Source organism: Macrobrachium rosenbergii, chromosome 11 (assembly GCF_040412425.1).
Source record: "Macrobrachium rosenbergii isolate ZJJX-2024 chromosome 11, ASM4041242v1, whole genome shotgun sequence".
NCBI classification, from domain to species: Eukaryota; Metazoa; Arthropoda; class Malacostraca; order Decapoda; family Palaemonidae; genus Macrobrachium; species Macrobrachium rosenbergii.
In genome coordinates this window covers 50,430,113-50,455,616 of record NC_089751.1, presented here as the reverse complement: position 1 = coordinate 50,455,616, position 25,504 = coordinate 50,430,113, and the positions used below count along the sequence as shown (strand labels likewise).

The 25,504-nt window shown below is 36.9% G+C and overlaps 1 protein-coding gene across 33 annotated transcripts in view; it reads right to left on the bottom strand.

Annotated features, from left to right (window-relative positions):
* Positions 1-25,504, bottom strand: part of LOC136843439 (phosphatidylinositol 4-phosphate 5-kinase type-1 alpha-like) — a 350,658-nt gene that overhangs the window by 67,926 nt on the left and 257,228 nt on the right. For 14 of the 33 annotated variants that reach the window (XM_067111936.1, XM_067111944.1, XM_067111938.1 and 11 more), the window contains 3 exons: positions 13,535-13,885; positions 11,402-11,615; positions 6,503-6,601 (listed from right to left, as the gene is read on the bottom strand). In XM_067111936.1, the coding sequence (XP_066968037.1) occupies positions 6,503-6,601; positions 11,402-11,615; positions 13,535-13,885 (664 nt within the window). Of the gene's footprint in view, positions 1-6,502; positions 6,602-10,726; positions 10,776-11,401; positions 11,616-13,534; positions 13,886-25,504 lie in introns of those variants that run through there. The other 19 variants (XM_067111951.1, XM_067111957.1, XM_067111954.1 and 16 more) reach the window with 4 other exon arrangements.

The following is a 25,504-nucleotide window of genomic DNA, read 5'->3' as shown; positions in this document are numbered from 1 at the left end:
ATCATCACACCATCAGAACGGACCGCCTGTACTGGCTTTGAACACCAGCCACTCTAGATTTCATTCACAAACCTTTAACTATCCCAAAACTTTGAATCTACATTTATGGTTCTTTCCCTTAAACATCCATAAAACTTCATTTGAGGGACAATGGCTTATTGGTTCATTTGATACTATTCTTTCCATCTTCTCTCTAATTACTATTAATTCACAAATGGTCATCTCTGATTGCTCAACAAGCTATTATTTGTACTTGACAAACCAAACTCTACTCTTAGCACCTTCTGCCTATTTGGTCTTAAGTAAGCTTAGATAGTGAGGCATTCTTGGTTCACAAGGAAATAAAGGACGCACGCCATCCACTTGATAGTTTTATAATGTTTTTCCTAGCTCTATTTATCAGTGATAACCCATCATTCATACAGTGATTTTTTCTTAGGACCTTGAATTTACTGTATTTACTTAACAAATCTTATGCTGGTTTCACTAGTGGCTGCAGACAGGCAATAACAGTACATCACCACAAGAGTTATATGAATCGCATTTCATCATCCCTTTTTCATCATACTGTTCAAAGACAACACTGTAATGGCATGGATTATTAATCACAGCATAAAAGTATATCAAGACTTCAATGGTCATTCCTTAATAATTTTCATTGCCAAAATATGTTTTCATACCTTCTGTCCTTTAAAAAAAATACACTGTATAAGTGTTTGATATCCATAAATATTAAGCCTTTAAAACTCCAACACAAAAATGTGGAGACACTGCTCTCACAGAGATAACAACTCTCTCTCACCTTTGCATTAGTGTCCCTTTTGTTAAGGAACAATATGCTATGAAAAAGCAACTTACAGACAGCAAACAGTATCCAAACCTGACAAGTACACACAATCGGGATAAAATAACTTGCAATACAGTAATATCAAGCATTTTGGTGATCAAATCAAAAGAAACGAGGATAAGCAAGTATGACCAAGTTGTTCTAGCATTACATGTTCCTATCTGAGATTAGGAACACTTCATCTAAAAAAAAAAATTGCATTTGCAAATCATACATTCATAAAATTCAGTCCTTACAATCACAAAGGCTACAAAAAATCAAAATCATGGTTTATACAATCACAGTTCTTTAAAAGGAAAGGTCAACAAGTAGTCACAAATGCAAGGAAACTGTGCTATTTCTCTGACAATAAAATATTGCCAAATCAGAAACCCATAACATTTACAAATTTTGAGGAATCCTGGTATAGGACTAGCAAAATTTAGCAATTTTACCAATAATATATTTGTATTTCTCTATCACGATATACTTAACTAATGCATTATGTTTTGCTCACAATAAAGAAGAAATTGTATTACTTGAAAAGAGTAAGAGCTATTATTCCTTGTATCTATGATGACAAATGGTTAACAACTACTGCACAGTTGAATATAAAAATATAACACACTACAGTAGAAGTCTGATTATTCAGCAACTCATTTTTCTGTAGATTTCGTAAATATCCTGTAGCTGATTCTTTAAAAGTTTTGAGAATTTTAAAACAATTCAGGACCCCTAATCCTCTCTGGATCCACCAGACCTCCAAGAGAATATCAAATATGGGTGAGCAGCACCTTTGCAAATAATTTTGGATGTGAAATGGACCTATGAAACTCAGATGCAAGCTCTCTTTTCTGACTGAAGGGTATGGCAATGCCAATCTTGGGAACAAGTACAGTACAGTATTTGGTAGGATCTGCCTTAGTACCAATATCCAAAATTGCACTGAGCATCAAAATAACCTCTAAAATGATGATGACATAAGTTTTAACAAGGTTTCAAGATCAGCTCCTCCATGTTTTGTAATATCAAGACCTACGGATTTCATGATTCAGGAATTTTAAATAAAACTCAGCAACAACCAAACAAGACAGGAGTTAGATGACTGGACCAAGTGCTGTATCAGTGGTTTACTGGACTCCAGTGTTGAGTCTAGGTCTGCTGATGCTGAGCTGCTGAATGCTATGGCGACACTTTTACACAGCTTATACTTGATCATGACCCACATCTCACACAGATTTACAATGCTGAGGATACAGGCCTATTTTATTATGATATCCTTGAATGAGTTTTGCATGGCTGGGGAAAGCACTCCTACAGGCTCCAAAGGGAACAAAGAATGTGTGACAGTATTACAAGTGTACAAGTGAAGTTGGGACTCATATATGAAAAATGATTCTTGAAGAGTTTGAAAGCCCAAGGTATTGAAAAATGCCAAGTTTTTTACCAGTGTGGTGTGACACACATGAGAATGCCTGCAGCTGTCTTTTCCCACTGGTTTCACCACTTGGCTACTGCATGCCAGTAAACACAGTTGACTTGAAGGAGGGTTCTTCCTGTAGAATCAATGTTACTTCTTTGGCTTAATCTGCAGGATGGGAGGAGGGGGGTGGTGTCATCCCAAAATTTCAAATGAGCTGCAGTGGATATTTTGCACAGAAGGTACTAAATTCCACTCTCTCTGTACTAGACTTTCAGTGTGATTTCCACACAAAAGATTCCATTTATATAACTGCTCTGTCCTATTACACTGAAAGGTCAACAATGCAAAGCCACAGCAAAAATTGTGGCCTTGCATTATTATAGGATGTTGGAGATGACCAGGAGGATTTTTTACAGTTCAGAAACAAAAAGATGATCAAATACAAGAATACCCTACAAGATGATGTGGACAGAAGGTAACAGATGAACATATATATTCTTGAGTATGATCAATCCACAAATATTTGAGACAAAAGAGGGCAGCCACAAAGAGTATGGAATGCGAGGCTATACTCAAGTTTTCCTAAAGATATTCTGAACAGCTCACAAGTCATGCACGGCCATGTGATGTCCAAGCCTCTCTAGGCTAAGAGAATAGCATCTAATATAAGATGCTACTATTTATGAGTTCCTCGCTGGGTGAACGGGTTCCGTTCTCAGCTACCACTCTGTTGGTTGCGAGTTCGAATCTCCGACCGGCCAGTGAAGAACAAGAGGAATTTGTTTATGGTGATAGAAATTCATTTCTCACTATAATGTGGTTCGGATTCCACAACAAGCTGTTGGTCCCATTGCTAGGTAACCAATTGGTTCTTAGCCACTTAAAAATAAATCTAGTCCTTCGGGCCAGCCCTAGGAGAGCTGTTAATCAGCTCAGTGGTCTGGTTAAACTAAGATTTACTTAACTTTAGCTACTATTTATGACCTGTTTAGGAGAGCTTCTAACAAAACCCACTGCCTCCTTATCTGTCCCCACCTCCCTGCAACAGGACATGAACCATGCCCTTCATGGCCCAGGCTGACTCTCATCCCGAAGAGCTGAATGACCCTGAGCTTCACACAAGAGGTTGATGGTCCTGAGGTCTTAGAGACTGACACCAAAAAGCCCTTGAGGACTGAAGACCCCGAGCTGTTGAATGCTGACGACCCAGAGGCTTTGGAGGTTGATCCAAAATCCCAGAAGCCTGCAGCAGAGTCATCTACTGTATTGTTCTGGATTCCTTTGAACAGTAGCCTCAGTCACCAAGCAATTAATTAGAGCTAAGAGATCGTATATTTAAAAATTGTATTCAATAACTAATACTTTGGTTATGATGGCAGTGATGTTTACTAATATACCATATTTCCCACAGTAAAAGACATTTCTTTTCTTAAATAAGTTTTGGAAATTGGTGATCCATCCTACAGACCAAGGTTACGTTTTTCACGGGTCTCTCATAACCCCACACAATGGTTATCTTTGCCAGGCAATAATAAGAATGCTTGCATATGACCTTATATATGATGTGTATAATGTATACTTATTTTGTACATTAATAACCAAATTATTGTAAAAATAAATATAACTATACATATACATATATATAATAATGTTTTTGTAGCTGCTGTAAGTCCTCAAAAGAGTTAATTCTTTCATGGTCACCCCTATGACTCCACAAGACAGACCAACTAATTACAAAGAATTCTCTTATACGCAGTTGGTCTTGGCCCGAATAGTGCTTGTTGGCACAGTGGTAGAATATACAGGACTCAGGACAGGGAGGCTCTATCTCCTCTCCTACAGCAATTGACTCGGCTCTCTATTTCCCATTCACACAGATGTGACAACAGCATATGTCAGCTATCTTCCTCATTGCACACCCGGTCTGTGTATAAGATACATGTTCATCACAGTCCCATACCTACATATGTTCCTAGTCATAAAAAATCACTTTCATATTAGCATTAGCAGATAAGTCAATAGATGAGTAGTGTCTTACATGTTGTATATCATTATTACTGATATTTTCACTCTCAGCACAACCCTAACTTTACAGGAACAATATTAGCAGACAAAAGTAACACTGTGGTGTGTTAAAATGGGTTTACTAGTAAATCTTACTACAGTAAGACTATCATAATAAAAAATGTTCCTGTCATATTTGTAGGGAACTTTTGCAAACAGTAACAAAGTGCACAATATTTTCATATTTTGAATTACAATTTTTTCTTATCTGTCATATCTGTACTGTGTGGATTATAATCTTCATTTTATTTTCATTTTCTTCTGTTTTGAATGTCATGTTCCTACTGTAATTTTACAGTGTAACTGCAGTAAAATAAGATTCTGTATTTATAAGATTTCCTGAAGCATTTTTAAGCTTTTCTTATGTCTGATTAAAAAAAAATTACTTCATAAGCCTGGACCCAAAGTTATCAAAATCTTTAAATATTGCACCAGCTTTTGGCCCCATCTATTTCCACACACTGAGACTGTTGGTCAAAAAAATTTCTAATGAATACAGCTAGGCAATTTATACTGTGTACATTACTTGGTAATACTGTACAGTCGAGCCCTGGTATTCGCGGGGGATAGGGACCACAAACCCCCCCCCCATAGCTAAAATCTGGGAATACTTGACACCTCCTCTAAGAGCACTTATAACTGGCTATTTTAATCTTTCAAACACCAAAGACCTCCACTAATAATACTTACAAGTACCTATTTTAATCATTCAAACACCAAATATACCTTAAACTATCATCATAAAATACTTATACATCATTTTAATATAATTTCAATGTTATATATTACTTTAATATAATCTTAATATCATTTCAAATACGTATCATATCTGAGTATCGTACCTATAAATCTGTCCCTCCTGAACCTATGGAGGGGAGAGAAGCAGTTTTTTCCAGCCAAAGCTAAAAACCTGTTTCTTTCGACATAAGTTGAGTTATTATTTAATCTTATTATTATTTAATCTTATTATTATTCAATATTATTATTTAATCTTATTACTATTATTATAGGTGCAGTATTATTATTATTTAATCTTATTAATATTTGATAATTAGTACTTATTATTACCTGTATTATTATTTAATCATATTAATCTTAATATTAATATTTGAAAATTAGTAAATAATTTTCTTATCGTACAAAAATGTATTCAGTCATGAAAATAACATCAAAATACACTAATTAGTGAATATTTCTCGACGATAAAGTTCATGAATTGCCAAATTTTTTGCGAATAATATGGGAATAAGTTCCAAAGAAAAATCCATGAATCTGTGTCTGCAAATTGCAAGGCATCGAATAGTGGGGGTTGACTGTATGCTTTTTCAGGTTATCAGAAAAACATTAAATATTAAAAAAAATTAACCTGAAAAAATCACAAAAAAAGAGTACAGCATTTTCAAAATAAATTACCTGAAAGACTAAAAATCTCAACATTTTGTAGCAGCCATAACCATGCTACTTCAGAGCACTGAGACAGACAAATGCACGCAGTGCAACAACCAAAATGAAAGCCATCAACTTGCTGATGTGGTATGACCTTATTTCTAAATTTATCTTTTTTTTTTTCTTTTCTTTTTTTGTCAAAACTGGGGTGCATCTTCGAGGTCACAGTATCTTTGGCGCCAGGAAATATGGTATATCAATTTTACTTAACTAATGAAAACTTGTTAAGAACAGGGAAGGTAGGTGAACTTCCTTGTGGTAATGTTCTAGGAGGTATTTTAGTTGTAACATATTTGGACATTTTATCTAAATAAGAATATCCTTTGGTCTCCACACTACGGTACTAGCAATAGAAGTCATGGAGATAAAAATTTCTCACAGTCGACCAACAAAAGATATTGAAATCTAGAGGGTAAATGATCAAATTATTAGGGATTTTTTATCATTAAGTAAGGACTTGGTCCACAAAATTATGGATAATCAGACTTCTACAGTATATTCATTTCACACCCACACACAGACAACGTTATCACACTATCAACTATAAAAAGCCACCATTGTCAATAATTGTGAAAACTAAACTAAAGGAAGTTACTAATATAAATTTTACTATACAGGATTTAATACATTTTAAATGCTTAGAAAAGGTATGAAGTACGGTCATTTTCATTTAATCTACGTACATGAATGTTTCACATGCAAGGTTAGAGTGCACATATAAAACCTGGGTGAAAGCTCACTACCTTAGGGTGGTGGATTTCGCCTTATAGCTAACAAGCACAGGCTCTGTGACACTTTGGGGGTCCTCAGCAAGGCCCTTAAAACGCAATTTTTGACCCTTTCTGGGAAAAGAAGACCAGGCCATAGTTTGCATGACAGCATAACACCATAAACAAGAAGCTTGAGCAGTGCACTTCACAATTTTATTAAATCAAGAATAACTTTTTAAAATCACACTAAAAAGTAAAGCTCTATACATTAATGTTTAAGAAATCTGATATCAAGTAAACACATATACATAAAAATAATTTTCCATCTCATATCCCTCATCACAAATCAGTTCAGAATGTACTCATACATAACACAGTGAATACTTGAGTCAAATTCTTAAACTGCCCGGAAACTCTCATCTTATAAATTTCCACAATGGTGCAATAAATACAGAAGGGAGGGAGACAAACAGCAAGGATGTTACAGGAATTATAACAGGAAGATACTTTGTTTGATTTCAGCTCATTTTAAAGCTTCTTCCTTAACAGAAATGATGCAAAATAAATTCAATACGAATAAAAAATATTGAAGAGCAAGCACTCAAACTTCAAAAGAAAGGAAAGAGAAAGAACACTGTAGTATACTTTCATGAAGCAAAAGTAATATTAGAAAGTACAGTGTTTAATCACTTCCAAGATTTAATTTCATGAACACTCAAAAGCTGAGAAAGACAAGTCCTAAAAATGAGCAATTTACTTTTCTTTTCAATTTAGTGCAAATATCCTGCAATTATGAAAAAAGAAAGTCAAGATATGTCAAACAATGGTTACATTTCAATTTTTTATTGATACTATATCATCTGCATTCCAGTACTTTTTTAGAATGCAAACCCCGGACTAGAGGGAAAGTTTCCAGAAACCAGTTGCTTTCTCCAGCAAAGCATAATGTCTGCACTATTTCAAGCAACATTTCTCTCTCAAATCCTCAAAACAACTAGTACTCCATTCTATGTACTGAAAAAAGTGATAATTTCTCCTCAGTATAAAAAGATATACTGTAAACCACTGATATTTACCCAAAACTGTCTTTGACATTATTATAGAATCATATTTCTACTCATACTCGGGTAACTGTCCTACTGTATTATTATTTAAGTAAAGAAATGGGGTAAGGGTTCTTTAATATTCCAAAATTTTAATAAAGTACCCTCTGCAGTACCAAAATTCATGTGATTACCATAGCAAAGCATATGTACTTTCTTTGTAAGGTGAAATTCAGTCAAATCAAAGAGTATTTGGAAAGGACTAAAATGTGTAGAAAACTCTATTAACTAGCTCAAGGTTGAAACAAACAATTTTATGTGTACTAAACAGGTGTTTTCTTTTATCTCGACAGCACAGAATTATACTAAAGCTTGAAAAACCCATCATTCAGACCCTTCCATACAGCATTGTTTTAAAACAATATGATATCCAAAAGGCAAAAATTGTGCAATCAATTAATATTATACCCTTTACATAGCAGCTACAATTCCTCCAATGATTTATAAAATAATCAAGTTACCAGACATAATGTAATTCTTCCTTTATTACAGTTGCTCTAATACCAATGCTCAAAATGACAATAACAGCTTGGCAGATGTGCATTTTGCAATCTAATTAAACTTGAAAATTATACATTCTGTTTATACTTGGACTAAGGAATATGGGTTTAAAGATCTACAGTACATTTAATTCAGACTCCTGCAGCTCAGCAGATTCAGTGGTGGGAATCAAATGAGACTTGGCAAAGGCCTTCATTTATTTGTTTTACTCGAAGATGAACTCAAAGAAGGGACATTATAACCCGACTCAACAGGAAATGAAATTTGGGGAATGTACAAACAGTTTCTGGGCAAGGTGCAGATAATCTCCTCAGCAGAACTGATTAGCTAGATGTTCTGGACATAGTCACCTATTTTCTTGGTCAGCACCTCCAATCCTGGTAATATGAGTCAATCACTTTCCCTTATCCAAATTAAGTTAATAAAAAAAGGTCAAGCTGGCTAAAGGATGGGGGCCTAGGATCCACTTCTTTGCAGCTAAACACCACCCACCATTACCGTACATACTGATCACTACAAACTAGGCCTCCTTTCTAAATGCAAGATAAAAGGACTAGCGAAGACAATTTTGGGACTTGAGTTACAAGAAGTGTCAATTTAGTCAATGGCCCTATCCCTCAAAAGATTTCCTCCTCTTTCTGACACTATAAATAACTGTTGGTCTCCAATAATTAATAGCTTAGAGTGCTCCACAAACTTCCACATTAAAATCTGTCCAGATTAACTTGACAGTAGTGTGCCAAACTGTAACAGGGGAGTTGATTTCTTTTGTTCATCCAAATCATACGCTTGCAGATTACAGTGCAGGTACTGTTTTATTTTAAAATTAATTCCTAGCCCTCAATGCTCTTTTCTTCAGAATGGCTTGTGAGTGGTGGTAATAAAATACACACTGACTCAGGATAAAATACTTCTGAGAGTGCACTTCACATCACCTTGGTTTCCAACTTAAAAATCAGGATTAGCTATGACTAACCTATCCCGTGAAAATTTATGTCTCCCTATTTAAATACCTTAAAATGGCTCTCTTTTCCAAATTACCAATTTATTGATTTAAAACCCTATCTACACATGATGCTATCTAAAAAAGTTCCCTTTCTGACATCTCTGGGTTACAAGTCAAGTTTTTTTGAAAGAGAAAAATATTTTCAAGTACTTTACATCATTGAAGTTCTTCAGCATTCTTTACAGGAACACTGATATTACAATAAACAGGGCAGCATGCACAGACATGTCCTCTTCTCTCCTAATATTAACAACATTGCTGTGAGGGATGGCTTCTGGCCAGCAATGGTTATTTGATTAATTCTTTTCTTAGTAGGGGGTAGACTTAAGTCACCTGTTCTAACTGCCAATACACGGTTCCAACATAGTCCAGAAAGCCCATCTTTCTTCAGCAAGATGAACCTCCAACTCTTTCCTTTATACTTTATCAATTCACTTGCTACCCACGCCTTATGTACTATATTATTTATAATAATATACATACCTGTCTACATCTGTGGTGTGAAGTTGTGATAAGAAAGAATAACAACAAAATCTGATACATGTATTTCTTTTCATTTCCCTCTGTTACATCAACTGTGCATATCCTTTCCACCTGGAGGTCGTTTAACAAGGCATCCAATCAGTTATCTTCCCAAAACAAGCTGATTAACAAAAAGGAACTAAAAATTGAACCAGAGACACTGAACAATGGCTGTTATGGGAGAGTATCTCTTAATCCTAAGGGTCTCCTGCCAACCCAACCACCTCTGATGTTCATTAACATATGCACTCCATACCTTCTAAATCAAACTATAACCATGGCCATTTACTTGCTTTTAGCTCACTGGAGAGACACTAAGATTAACAAGTAATGTGATTTCCTATAACACCCAAAAGGAATCTGAGTCAACCAAGGTGCTGGGGTAATCCTTATAAAGATCTTACGGTGATAGACCACAGTCATTTCTATATGGGGGAAAACAACCTAAAATAGTCTCTACAGATCTATTTGAATCTTATTTCAACCCCCCTCCCTCCTCCAAAGAATGACATGAAACTCCAAAACTTTTATCTATATAATTCTGAAGAGTTTGCATTAATGAACTCTCCGTACACCTCATTTCAATGAACAAACAGTATGTGACATTAGCTTTCTTTCTAAGGCATGACATACAGCTTTCCCTTTTCAAGGCTTAGCCTAATCACACTTTTGCTTCCAATAAACAATGATAAAACTAAAAATATAACATGCTGTAGAGCTAATTACCATGAAACACGTAAGATAAAAAAAATTGAAAACTAAAAAGAAAAACTTCCAAAACTGTGGCGGCTAATACTTTACGGCGCCACAGAGAAGCCACACTGTTCAATTATGAAGAAAAGCTAAATTCAATATGGTTATTTAGCAAACTTCCCCAAAAGCTTGAAGCTTTTGATCTCATGTCGATAACATAATCAAGATTATAACACTAAATAATACTTTAATAGCCGAAATTTTGAGGTGACTAATAACAGCCACCCCTCGAGTCCTTTTAGTTTTCAAGTAAACTATAAAGTTGGCAGTTTTTAATAAAGATGCAATTGTAAAAAACATTTAAATAAGATTTTAACCATTCTCAAAAAAAATAGAATTAACTGGTACTTAACTGCCATTCACTAAAACACTATATAACTACCGTACTTACGTACTGTATTCCCTAGAGCGCCCAGCTAGCCTAGTTCAATATGAAGGATGCTAATCATTACTGGCTCGTGTTTTTGATAAAGAAAAATTAACAATGGTTCACAAAAAATTATTGCCCAAGTAAACAAGGAACTACTCAATAAATTTCATTTACCCATGAAAGATTATCAAAACTAAATGTTCATATTTAAAAGTTATATACTACTACACCAAATCAGATGTAGTTAAATGTCTAGTATCTCACAAATCAAATACAGTATAATCTTGCATCTCACTGCATACAGGTACAAGGATATCATTTTCAGTGGTTCCAAAACACACTTTGCTTCTTCCAGTAATGATATTTCTGGTGTACAGTAAATACAAAATCTACATTGCAGCTTACTTTCAAAGTCAATACTGTATAGAAAGGTATCTGAAGTGGGTTTACTACACGTATATGTGATAAGTGACACCTACTGTTTATCATTCTGAGCACACTACTGAAAATATGACTTCCCTTCTAGGCATTTTCCATCATGACAGTTTTTTAAAATATAAAAGGCAGTTCAAAAAACTACCAAACATGCTATTATCTTGTATATACATCATAGACAAATACAGCATTAAAAGTGACAGGTTGTAATCCGCACGAAAAACATAAAACATGTTTCTTACCTGACAACATCAGATCGGTCTTCAATGGCTACTGTAGTAACGTGTGTGTGAGACGAACGGACTTGGACTCTCGGGGAAGAAGTCGCAACAACTGTGCTGGCTGATGCTGTTCCACTTGAAGAAGAATCCCAAGGAGGTGGGGGAGTTGAACCTACAGGGGGATGGCCTGCTCCACTACTTCCACCACTCACAGTAACTACACCGCGTCCACTACCTACACGCCAAAAGACAGCTAGATGTTAGCCGACTAGATACAGTACTGCACTGCGTGTGGCACACCAATGATAACAAGGAACAAAAGCCAAGGAAGTTCAAAAGGCAAATGAACACATTTCTACTCATTTTCAAAGATTTACATGAACTAATGCCAAAGGAAGTAAATAATTTGTACTAAAACCTTGGTGTTGGAATTACTGTACGATTAAAAGAACAAATAAAAACTAGAACTGGTTATACTTTATAAAACACTATAATATACATAAGACAAATAAAAAGCACAAACAATAAAATGTAAAAATGACACAAAGCACACTGGTACATTCCTAAGCATAACCAACTATACATCATTACAATTTTTACAATTTCTCTGGCAAATACAAGGGAATTTAAAAAGCTTTAATAAAAATAGCACTGCAAAACATGCAATTATGATAACCAAGCAATACTGTACCATAGCACAGTACAAAAATGAAAAACAACGCATGCAATTACACGTATAATCAAAGTAAAGCTAGACTTCAAAATAAAATGTTTTTTGCAAGACTGGATTTCCCGGCAACTGGTTATATTTTTGCCATTCGTAATAATGTTTCGTGGTATTTTCCAGCAAGCCTGGGGAGGACTTATTATGTGGTGATGATGGCAATCCTAGCTCTTTTGAAGATTTATTTGTACTCAAGTCTGCATTTGATAATGTTCCAACTTGTGTTGCCAGTGGCCTTCTATAGGGAGATGGGGTACACAAGTTGGAGTAAGGAGAGATAGATCTTGAATCCATATAAGACAAGGATGAATTCGAATTTAAAACGGAAGCATCTGATGGCTGCTCATGTGAAGATGGAGATCCTGACCGTGCCAAATAACGAGCGAGAGTCTGCTCAATGTACACCTTATCACCAGCAGTAGGTCTGTCTGTCATGGAGTTCCTTTTGGCATAAGCCTCTTCCAATTTTAAAGCTTCTCTGCCAGCATAAGATTTTCTCGACTGAGGCTTCTGATCATCTTCCAAGTATTGGGAATCAAAAGCACCTTCAACGTACGGGGTTAATTTCTGTGGCATGCCCCAAGATTTTCGAGGAGAATGAGATAATTCTCTGCTCCCATAAATTCTAGATGTTGTCACTACTGAAGGTGATGATCCTGGTCCATACCCAGTTTCATTATGCAGGGGTAATTTCACATTTTTCCTTATGGGATAATTCACAGTTGTAGAATTAATATATGGTGAAGTTTGGTGACCGTGAAAGCATGAGGAAAGGGGCAACTGACTGTCATGATTTGAAAGCTGATGGACATTGGTCGAGTCATGCTTTAGACGTTCACTATAAGAGAGCTCCATACCAGGTGCTGCCATGCCTGGCCCATGGGGAGCACCCCTTTTATATGCAATATATGTATCTGGTAAGAGGAATTCACCCTTGCTATGATCAACAGATATTTGACCACTTAAACAAAAAGGCCTAAATGTGTGATGTTCATTGGAATGTGGGGAATGGCTCTTCATATTTTCACCATGAGGCCGACTACGATGATGGGAAGGGGTACCAGAGGGAGTAGAGGGTCTAGATGCAGATTTGATTACATCCCAAACTTCACGCACAGCATGAATAGCAGCCTCAGCATTGGTGCGACTAGCATTTGGTTTCTGGGGTGTGTCATCTGGTGAAATAGAACCAGACTGCATAGGAGACATAGCAATAACATCTTCAGCTGGAAGCTGCCAAACATAATGTTGACGTTCACTTGCTAGTACATGCAATGGCATCATGCATTCCTGATTAAGTCTACGCATACTTTCAGCATGCCAGATATTGTATCCAGCCATGCCAATACTAGGACTACACAGATGCGAAAAACGAGGGCTTCCTCCAGAAAAACGAGGACTTGGGGGCATAGTGAGGTAAGCAACTCCACCTCGAGCAAGTGAAAATGAAGAGGCTGGCTGCGAAGTACCGCCTCTTGGCGATCGTGGAGGCACTGGTGGAGGTACACGACCACGCCCAGAGTGAGGCCGGTCCTGCAAGACTGCTGGAAGATTGACAGGTGTAGAAGGTGTGCCAGAGCCCAACCCTGGGACACTAGACCCACCAATCCCAACCACTCCAACACTTGAGCTTCCTCCCATACTACTTGACGTAACTCCAGCCCCAACTGATGTTGATGCAGGGGCTGGAGTAGTAGATGTACTTCCTGTAGGATGAGGTGAAGTGGTAGTAACATCACTTCCACCTTCACCTGTCTGGTCCTCAGCACTAACGCTGCCACCTGTAAGCATCATACACCGCAACCATCACAGACACAATTCCTTAACCAACTATAAACTACAAAGTGAACTAGCATAAACATCAAAAATAAATGTTTTTTTTTTTCCTTGAATGGCTAAATATTAATATTTACATTAATATGAGATATTTCCTTTACTGTCAAAGAGCAGCCTGTGGGAATAACTAATAATTGCAGTGTTACTGTGGATTACTTAACAGCTATCCAGATATAAGACTTAATATTTAAAATTGCCATCTTAATAATAAATGAAAAATTTGAGTCTTACAGTACAATCAGCATTATAGATATAATGCATTATCTATAACAAAATGCGACTACAACAAGAATGTGACAACTATCACTTGGTAAAGCATTTCATACTTCAACTGAATGATAAACAATTCAGACTACTGTTGGAAAGAACAAAGTCTTCACTATCCACTTCACCTGTGCAAACTAGTTTGAAAACAAAAGCAATACAAAAATTTCCATCCCACTGTTTACTTCATTAATTCCAACAAACTTTTCACCAGGCAATTTTGACCCAGTTGTCCACATTACAACTGTGAAGATATTATACCTGTTATGTTTTAAGACTCACAAACCACTGTTTTTTCACTGAACTTCACTGAAGAGATAAGCTCTTCACAAAATTCTTGAATTAATCTACAAAGAACTACATTATCAGATCTTCAGCATTTCCCGCTTCTATTATATTTTCATCTCGTGAAAGTGCATAAAGTGCATAAATACAAAGAAACAGATAACAATGAATGTGCCTTTTGAATATCAGGCATCATATAAGACACTTATTGAAAGTCTCCCCAAGGTCCAAAATTATTGGTATGACTTTTGCTTGACCTTTAGCCTGCAGTTAAGTGACAAGCATTGTTAAGAAGCTATCATGAATTCAATGGCCATAAATATACCGACAAAAATGACAAAATGCATGGAGTAAGGAAACCTTATAACACTAAGAAAAACTAGGACAGAAGTGCAATATTGCAGAAAGATAAGTAGCCATTATCAAACATGATGAAACAATATACAAAATACCTATGTAGGATTATGCAACAACAGTATTAAATTATTAAATATCAGTAAGCTAATATGATATATACATGTAATGTACATATGTATACAAATATATGAAATATGATATGTACATGTAATGTACATGTGTATACTGTACGAATACATCAGTGTATACTCGAGGTTCGGCGCTTTTCAAATATATTCATCAGAAATATATGAAAGATTGACGAAATATGGCCCAAAACGGCCGAATCCGGTCTTTTTGATGTAAAAGAAATATGGCCCAGAGCAGAATAACAATCATCTTGTTCTTGTAGTTGTGTATTAAGCAGAATTCCTCATTGTTTGAGGCTTTATAACCCTTTTCAATGAATACAAAGGGATGCATAAGCCGATCAGGATCCTTATCAGGATCTATAAAGTTTTCAAAGTACTTCTGATGCTTCACAGTAGACAAACCAATGTTTGGAATGTAAACAGACTAGTTTTACATTCTAAACCCTTTTTTGAAAGCAGTAAAATATTTATCAGCATACAGCCAAGATGATTTGTTACTTTGTCTATCTAATTGGTGAAATATAAAAGGTCAGTAATTTATTATTATTATTATTATTATTATTACTGCACGCCAACAAGCTCAAAGGCCCTGAAAGTGAAAGTAGCCAAGTACAAAAAAAAGAAACTGAACAGTAAAGAACGAACTATGAAAGAGAAACAAAAAAGAAAAATAAAATAACAAATATGATAAATAACAGTATAAAATAAAAAATAAAGATAAATAGCCAATAAACCATGTAGTACATCAGCCTGTTCAACGAAAAAAGCGTCTGCACAAGTTTGAACTTCCGAAGTTCTAATGATTCGAATACAGGATTAGGAAAGTAATTCCATTACGTTATTTGGCAACAACAAGAATAAAACTTCTAGAAATCTGTGGAAATTAAAGACTGAGCACTAACTGCACATCTATTATTATGTGGTGGACTGTGTGGTCTGGAAGTTTCTGAATGCAAAGGATTATCACAATTATATAACAGCTTCTACAGTATGTGCAATGAACTTCTTTCTCTCTTTAAATCTTCAGCTGAAAACCCTTATGAACAGAGTCAACAGACTATAAACCTACGAGGGCTACAAGGTAAAATCAGTCTGTGGAGAGGAAAGAGTTATAGGAAAAGGTGATAAATAAAAAAAAAATATATGATGGAATAGAAAATAAAACCGATACACCTGGCTTTTAGGAGACGTAAGCAAAAGGCATGGATGAATTTGCTCCTTGCTTAAACATTTGAACATCAGAAGATTCAACAACTGCACTAGGTAAAGTATTCCACATTTTATCTGTAGAATAAAACTCCTAGCAAAATGGGTTGCATTAAACCTGACACTAGAAAATGACTCTCTGTTTGCATCAGCAACTTGCTTAGTGATGCAGGTAATAACAGTTGGGTCAGGCACAGAAAACTCCAGAGGTGTTTGAACAATAAGACTAGGGATAAGAACTGAATAGAACTAAAGTTCTTCTTCATCAATTTATGATGCAAGTCAGCTGCTGAAGACCAAACTGGGGAACTATATTTAATAAGCTTGTTTCCATGGCAAACAGGTACATCAGATATTACATTCCTGTAGACTAAAGTGCCAATCAACTACTACTCTGCAATATATTGGCTAAAAATTCAGTTATAATACTGACAAATAGTCCAGCAACTCCCATCTGTCCAAGCTTGAAAAGGAGGGCCTCTGATCAACATTATCAAAAGCAGCACCCCAGTCAAGACTAACCATATGAACTTCATGATCAGAATTTAGTTACTGTATAAGCAAAAATTCTATAGTGCAGTTCAGTACTATTTTTTTTTATAAAGGTTGAATCTACACTCTACACATCAGCAGGAGCTGAAATAAAATAAGAGTAAAAATAATCCTAAAATTATGGCTAAATTCAAATTCCACACATCAACATGGCTGGTCTGCTCTTGAGTTCTGTGTATCCTCCATTTTGTCCAGCTAATTGAGGAACCCATGCAAAATGGAATTGACCTCATATTCACAGATGTTCTAGCTACTGTCAAGTCCTAGGTCTGTGAATAAATAGACAATTCTGATCATTGCACCATTGAGATGGATATGTCTGTCAATCAGTATATTCCTAATGTCACCATTGGGAAAAGGGTCTGGATGAAATCTAGAGCCATTTGGGATCGCATTATTGAAGCCTGTCAGGCACTTAATATTTCAGATGCTAAACTGTATTACATCCTGATCCCAAGAAGTGATTAAATGAAATGCTGATGACTATTTAAATAATGTATGTCCCTGGAAAGGTCATCAAATTCAGGACAAATGACCAACCATGGTTTGATTATACATGAAGACGAGTTTACCATGACAAGCAGATCAAATTCAACGCATGGAGACAAAATCATTCAAATGTAAACTAAACTATTTTTGTTGAGTCTCGCCATGCTGCAAATAGAACTTAACATACAGCCGAGAGATATTACAATAATTCCTTGAAGAGGAAACTTGAAGGAATTACTCAGACTCATCTGTGGTAGACCAAATTGGCAACATTTATCTTTGGGTTATGCTCGTCTTCCATTCCACAACAACTACAAAATGATGGTGGATTGGTTACTGACCTAAGGGAAAAGGCAGAGCTCCTTCATCAAGTTTTTGAAGCTGCACAGTCAGCTGAGGTTATCCCTCTCCCTGATACTTCACTCTAGGGATGTTAAGAAAATTCTGAATAATCTTGACAGCTGGGGTGGAGAAGGTCCTGATGGTTTCTTCCCTTTGTCTTTTGAAAAAGTTTCTAATGTGTTGTTTCCCAAGATTAGTAGATTCTATAGATTTTTATGTAGACGTAGTATCTTTGCAGATGAGCACAAGCTTAGTAATACTGTACAGTGCCTGTTCCAAAAAGTGGCATATCTGCAGACTGCAGTAACTACAGGCCAATTTCTATTCTCCCTGTGCTCTAAAAGTTGCTGAAAAACTTATTTTTAAGCCACTATACAAGTATGTGGATTCTAAAGGACTGTTTGTTGATAGTCAATATGCATATAGAAAGCAGTTAGGTATTATGCAATCAATGGGTTAGGATAAAGGCTCTACAGTACTTTGCCTCCCCCACCACCCCTTACAGAACAGGAGCCAAGGGCTCACATTCTAGACTGGTAGCTGGTAGAAAAGCAGCTCACAGTACACTTGCCTGTACTCATTTGGGTCCAGCTTTTACTCAGGCACAAACACAAGCAGACTGGGCCACAAGAGGTAGAACGGTTCGGTGCACACACCCCCAACAACCACACACTATAACCAATGAACTCTAATGAACCATGGGACACCTGAACAGTTCCAGTAGTTACACAACATATAGAGCCACCGCCACAGGTCCTAACGAAAATGTGTCAAGGAACTTGTGGGCAACATCATTCAAATAGAATGATGTGAAGGTGGTCTGATAGCACCAGACTGCCACCCTCCTCCCCTGCTGGACCAGGAAGTTCTTTTGGAGGGTGAGAGGTGCCCCAATTTCCCTAATGTCATGATTATTATTATTATTCAAAAGATGAACCCCATTCATATGGAATATGCCCACAAGGCCCATTGACTTGGAATTCAAGCTTCAAGATGTAACAGATGGTAGCAGGAAATACAGAAAGGAGAGATTGCTTATTAAATAAGAAAAGTTAAATTAACAAATTAATACATTCATAAAAATATAAGTAAATTATTAAAATAAAAGGACTGCATATCTGCTTGAAATTTTGAAGTTCCAATTACAAAACATCCTCAGGGAGACTGTTCCACAGTCCAATGGTGTTGAGGAATAAAGGACCCCTGGAACTGATAAGTTCAACAGCAAGGCACATTTACTGCGTATTGGTGCTGCTGTTCAGCAAATCTGGTTGCTCTCTGCAGGAAAAATGGATCAGGGATCAATTGTGAATGTGAAAGATCTCTGTTAAAATAAAACTAATGAAAAATTGACAAACGAGACCATCCGTCACTGGTTCAAGTCATAACTGCAAATATTTGGAAACAGGAACCTGCCACCACAAACCACTCTATCTAAAAGAGATAAATCTCTGGCAGAAGCAGACATCCACAATGGAGAACAGCATCCTAGTTAAGGAAGGAAAAATGACCTAGGACAGGTTGCATTGATTTTATCACTGTTATAAATATATGAGGCCTTATGTACAATGTCTACCCTTGTGCAGCATTTGCTTACACTTTCATCAGATGTTTCTCAAAAGTAAGATGTGAGTAAGTTACACCTAGAATAGTTAAAGCTTCATACTCATTCAGCACAGTCCAATCCACCTGAAGGGGAGGATGGGGTGGGAAATCCTTTCAGTTTTACTAGAGTTCAGCCTCATACCCCACCAACTACATCATTCACTAATTTGCTCCATGTCACGACAGAGACTAAGGGCAGCTCCACTTCTCGTAAGTGGAGACTTGACTACACACCATGTATTGCATCATCAGCAAACTGAATAATCTTGTTTTCCAGGCTAACAACCATATCACTTGTATACACTAAAAATAATAGTTGACCAAGAACACTACCCTGTGGAACTCCTCCAGACACAATAGGTCTTGGTTCACTAAAGATCCCATCAACAGCAACTTGTTGCTGTCTACAGTTCCTCATTGGACGGGTTGGTATCGTTCTCAGAAAGCACTCTGCTGGGCCTGCATTTGATTCTCTGACCGACTAATAAAGAATTAGAGAAATTTATTTCTGATGATAGAAATTCATTTCTCGTTATAATGTGGTTCGGATTCCACAATAAGCTGAAGGTCCCGTTGCTAGGTAACCAATTGGTTCTTAGTCACATAAAATAAATCTAATCCTTCAGGCCAGCCCTAGGAGAGCTGTTAATCAGCTCAGTGGTCTGGTTAAACTAAGGTATACTTAACTTTACCCGTAAGAAAATCTTGAAGTTAACCTAAAAACATATCCACACACTCCAAGATTCTGAAGTTCATAAATATGTGCCTTGTGATTTACTAAATCGAAAGCAGCACTAAAATCTATTTGAATTACTCTACACTCAAAACCCTTAGCAAGGTTCTCTTGCCAATGGCATGTCAAGTCTAAAAGAGCATCCCAGGTAAATAAATGCTTCCTATATGCTTATTGACTAACAATCTCTTTATTCCACACACTTATATACTAGCTAAAAAATAAGTTTTTCAGCAACTTTGGAGAGCACGGAGAGAATAGAAATTGGCCTGTAGTTAATGCAGTCAGCAGATATGCCACTCTTTAGAACAGACACTGTATTACTAAGCTTGCGCTCATCCGCCAAGATACTAGACCTAAAAATCTATAATCTACTAATTTTGGGAGACAACACACTAGACACCTTTTTAAAATACAAAGGGAAGAAACCATCAGGATCTTCTCCACCCAAGCTATCAAGATTATCCAGAATTTCCTTAACATCACTAGAGCGAAATGAAAAGTTTGTAAGAATAGGTTCAGGATTACAAATATCAGGGAGAGGGTCATCCTCAGGTGATTGCTTAGCATTACAAGCTTGATAAAGCAGTGCAGCCTTTCCCTTAGGGCCAGTAACCAATCTACCACCAACAATTAGTAGTGGTAGAAAGGAAGATGAGCCGTACCCAAAGATAGATGACACTTTAGTCAACCACAGATGAAGCCGAGTACTTCCTTCAAGCTTCCTCTTTAAGGAATTATAGTAATTTCTCTCAGCTAAAAGGTAAATTCTATTTGCAGCACAGCAAGATTCAACAAAAATGGTGTAATTTTCATGTGAAAGATTTTGTCTTCTTGTACTGAGTCTAGTTTGTTTGTCATGGTAAGCTCGCCCACATCAAACTAAAGCTGGTCACTTGTCCTGAATTTGATGACCTTTCTAAGGACATACCATACTAAAATAGCCATAAGCATTTCATTTAACTTTTTTTGCTGTCTGGATATAATACAACAGCTGTAAAATTAAGCGCTTGACAAGCTTCAATAATGATATCCCAATTGCCAAGACCGTTTTTTCAAAGGTGGCATTACGAATATACTGATCAACAGATATGTCCATCTAAATGGTGCAGTGATCAGAAGTGCCCTATATTTGCAGACCTTGGCCTTCACAATAGCTGGAACATCTCTGAATAAGAGGCCCAATCTATTACCAGAAATATGAGTGGGTTCCTCAATTAGCTGGACAAAATTGGAGGATACAGACAAGTTGGAGGGTCCTCCACACTATCATGGGACTCTTAAGCTCTGGAGATACTTCCCGTGGCCAAAATATAGTGTTCTTGGATACCTCCTTTTCGTGATGACCATACACATAAAAAGTTGTTTGCACTCTGGCCTGAAGTTCTTCGCATTTCTTAAGAAATATTTTAGGGCTCAAACCAAGCACAAAAAACATCTCATTTGCCTCACCACCAATGAAGTCTTGGAGAGAGGGAATTGAAAAACTCTCAAATCTTGGGTTTAGATCTGAGGGATTTTGTTCTGGCTATGAATTACGGGATGAAAGAGAACAAGAGTGACTGCCACCACTCCGAGTGCTCAGTGAGTTTTGACAATCCATGCAACTCCCCTGCTTTCTTGGCCAAGGTAAGGGCTAGAAGGAAGATTGTTTTGAGGGTAAGATCCCTGCCCAATCACTGAGACAGGAGTTTGTGCAGGGATGTCCTGAGGCTTCAGTGTACCAAAGGTAAGGCGCACTCAAGAGGCATTGCTAATTTTGGGGAAGTGGATAGGTCCATGCCAAGTAGGCAGAACACTTGAGCAAGCACATCCCAATAACCTTTCATGGCCAAGAATGATGGGCCCTAGTATCAATGCAGGAAGATTAGGAAGTTTGGTACACATTGAAGAGAAGTACTGACGGGAAAGTAACCCCTTCTACCACACCAATCACAGAAGTTGGCCCACTTTCCTTAACAGACATTTGCTGAGGATGTGTAGAGGGTGTCAGATAGCTCCCTTGCTGTTCTGAGAGAAAAGCCTATCTCTCATAGGAAATACCAGACTACTTCCACCTGTCAAGATGAAGCGACTGCACTGCTCAATGAAATCCTCTGATGACAATTGTGATAAAAGAGAGGACCACTGGAGCAGGGCTCTCAGGACATCTCTCAGGGGCTATGGGAGATCTGCGTAACACTCAGCAGGGGCCAGAGGGGTCTACTAATGCCAAGCAAAGGCCTGGGGTCATGAATACTGTATTCTGCCAAGTACCCGGCAGAGCAGACTGAATGGTAGAAATACATATATGCTCATGTCATGTTGTCCCATGGGTCTGGAACTGGTGAGCAGAAGATGGGAAACTTCTGATTCAGTCTGGTGGCGAACAGATCGATAATTGGCTGTCCCCATAGGTCATAGAGATTCTCTGCCACTACTTGGTGCAGGGACCCTTCTGTCTCCATAACTTGATCTCAATGGCTCAGGTGGTCTGCCTAGACATTCTTTATGCCCATAATGTTCCTGGCTCTCAGCTCGATCCTAAGCATTAATGATCATTTGTGCATGTTTGCTGATGTAGGCTACCACAGTAGTACTATTGCTCATGACTACCACTGAGTGCCCCTCCAGACATTGATGGAAGGTCTGGAGTGCCAGCCATGATGCTGTTATCTCCACCATGGTGATGTGCACTCTGTTCATGTTTTGCTTCAGGGGCCAAGTCCCCAAAGCAAAGTCTCCTCCCAGATGAGCTCCCCAACCTTTACATGATATATCTGAGAGAGGAAATAATTCACATAATTTCTAAAATCTGTTTCCAATACTTGATAAACTTTGTTGATTTAAAGTTTAACAATCACTCTAAGATTTTGTTTAACTGTATGTGCTGATCTGCATTCTTTGCATTCAAAGATTAGGGAGTGTGGGTTATTCATCAAAATCCCATGTGTCATATGAGTTAAGCATTACTAACGATTTTAGCACCAATCAATGTAGTGAAAATAAACTGCATTTATATGGGAAATTCTTGAACCAATTCTTTACCCATTCATATTATTTAACACATTCAAATTCTATACATTCAACATGAATGTAGTAAACTGGTTTATTTAATATTTATCAATTTTTTCTAACCAATATACATACTGTATTTCTCTCTAAATATATGAGAAAAATAACTATCTTTTACATAACATAAGAGGCATAATGTGTCAGATATTCAGTGACCTCTAGTTGGCATTAAAACACCTGAAAAATGACTGGATTGAAAGAAAACTAATATTGAAACCCATAAAAATTATCCTTGCTTCTCAACAAAGCCTATGTCCGAAGCAATATCATAAGGATTACTAGAGTTACAAGAGAATGTTAATCAGTCCAAGACTGAACTTTTGAGGAACCTTAAGTCTGATCAAGAAGCTGAAGATCTGATGTGTAAGACAATAAAAGATGGTGAAGACACACTATCTCAAAAGTTTTCAACACCAGAAACATAACTGTTCTAAAATACAGTAAAAAAAACACACACAATATCAGAAATCACTACTGTATTGTCATTGCTAATGCTATTATTATCATTATTATTTTCTAAAAGAATTTCTTGTAACTACCATTTCCTGGAAGTAGATTTGGGATTTTCTAATAAGGAAGAAAGGACTAGGTAGCAGTAGGTAGGTATCTACCATATATCAAGAAGATAGGTTTCACTGACATAAAAGGTTCATTACCTTATATGGAGAACCAATCAACAGAATAATTAGATACTTGTACAAAAACTTTTCCACAGGACTTAAGGAAAATATAAACTTAAGTAATATAATAAATGGTACATAAGATTTCGATGTAACTAAAAGGCACATAGGCAAAAATCTTCATTATATTTCTATGACAAATCATTCTATGTGATCAAAGAGACTTGATTATACAAAATATATACCAATTGTTATTACAAAAAAATTTACACAATCTGAGCTAACAGGCCATGCCCAGAATTCCAAAATGCCCCATATCATGTATCCAGCCTTGCACAATTTGCAATGTTCTTGGTTTGTTCCCCATAAGGATGCAATTTTTGCCAAAAGCTCTGTTATAAAACTGAAATATGCAGACTCAGCCAGACCACTATATTTCACCATCAATGTAACAAATTGCCTGTTTATACTGATGTAACTGAGAGCCTAATTGCAGAAATAATCTATTTGTGTAAATAAGTTTACACAACTTAACAATCACACACATTACCAACAAGACACCACAAGGTAATTCGCATTAACAGCACAAGAAATAAACATCTAATAAAAACCAGTTCCCAATTACGATTAAACTTAAGAGACCTTATAAAAAAATTCACAGAACCGTGAGCAGATTACTTCAAATCACATTAGTTGGCGTAGTAGAAGATTGTAAATTAAAAGGTCAGTCCTGAGCAGCAGAGAGAGGCAGGATGTTGCACTGTCGCAAAACGCCCTAGATGTTGCACTGTTGCCAAATGCCCTAGAGACCATACATTACATATACATATATAGGTGCATGTGTATATGTACATATAAGTATGTATGTGCTACTAACTTCTCACCTTGCAAGAGGCATACCGGCTCCCAATTTAAACAAATATAAGCCTGCCTGTAAAATTTTAAGGAACTAAAACTTTTCACTGGGTGGAGCCCACTAATGCTTGCTTTCAAGCCTTAATGTGACACTCCAGAAAGTCGTAGAGTGCTCCCTGTAGGGTCCACATAAGTGTTTTGGCTACTGCAGTGAACATTTTTTCTGGAAGACTCTAGACGCTCTTTAATAAGTGGAGCCTAGCATAAAATTCTGCCATGGCTGTACTGAGATTTTTCTTGTAGGGGTCCCAAATTGCTGGGTAGCCATGTCCAATGAGAGCTATTTTCCTCTCATAAGGAAGGACAAATGTTGCTCATTCCTTTGTAGCTCTATCAGATACTGGGATGGTGAGAATAAATGGCTTTATTCCTGCCGTAAACCCTTGTTTCCCAATCACCAAAAAAATTCTGAAATTCTGTCTTCACATGACTGATTGTTTCAAAAGTGAAGAGACAGAAGGCTGATGCCTCCCAAAGAGGTTATTTGGGTCTGTAAAATTGTTGTACTGTACTATATTTTCCATTAAACTGGAGAAAGGTTGCTTCTATGGCTTTCAATAATATGGTTGTTTCCATTTGGATTTCAATGCTTTATTATTAGGCAGTATAACTGTCTCCTTCAACAGTTTCTGAATTCCTACTGAAGGAGGGGCCAAGTGCCATTCAGTATTGGGAAAGGCCACTCTGTCCCAGAATTCTATATGCTCAACCTCAATCAATTTTCCTTTCATTAGTGAGGTATTTTCCATTTGGTTAAAGGATGTACACAGAGGTGCCTTGCCACAGGTTATCAATATCATTATCAGGGGCAGATATTGGTGCCTGTACTACATTCTGATTTGAGGTTTTACTGTCTGACCTGGTCTCAACTGTTACCAGTCAGAGCTCTGGGAGTGAGTAGGTTGTCTCTTATTATCCATTCTGATTTTAAAGGGGATCTAGACAACTGATTCAACTTCTTTTTGGGCTTAGGTTTTATATTACCCTGTTCCCATGACTGTACAGCCTCTC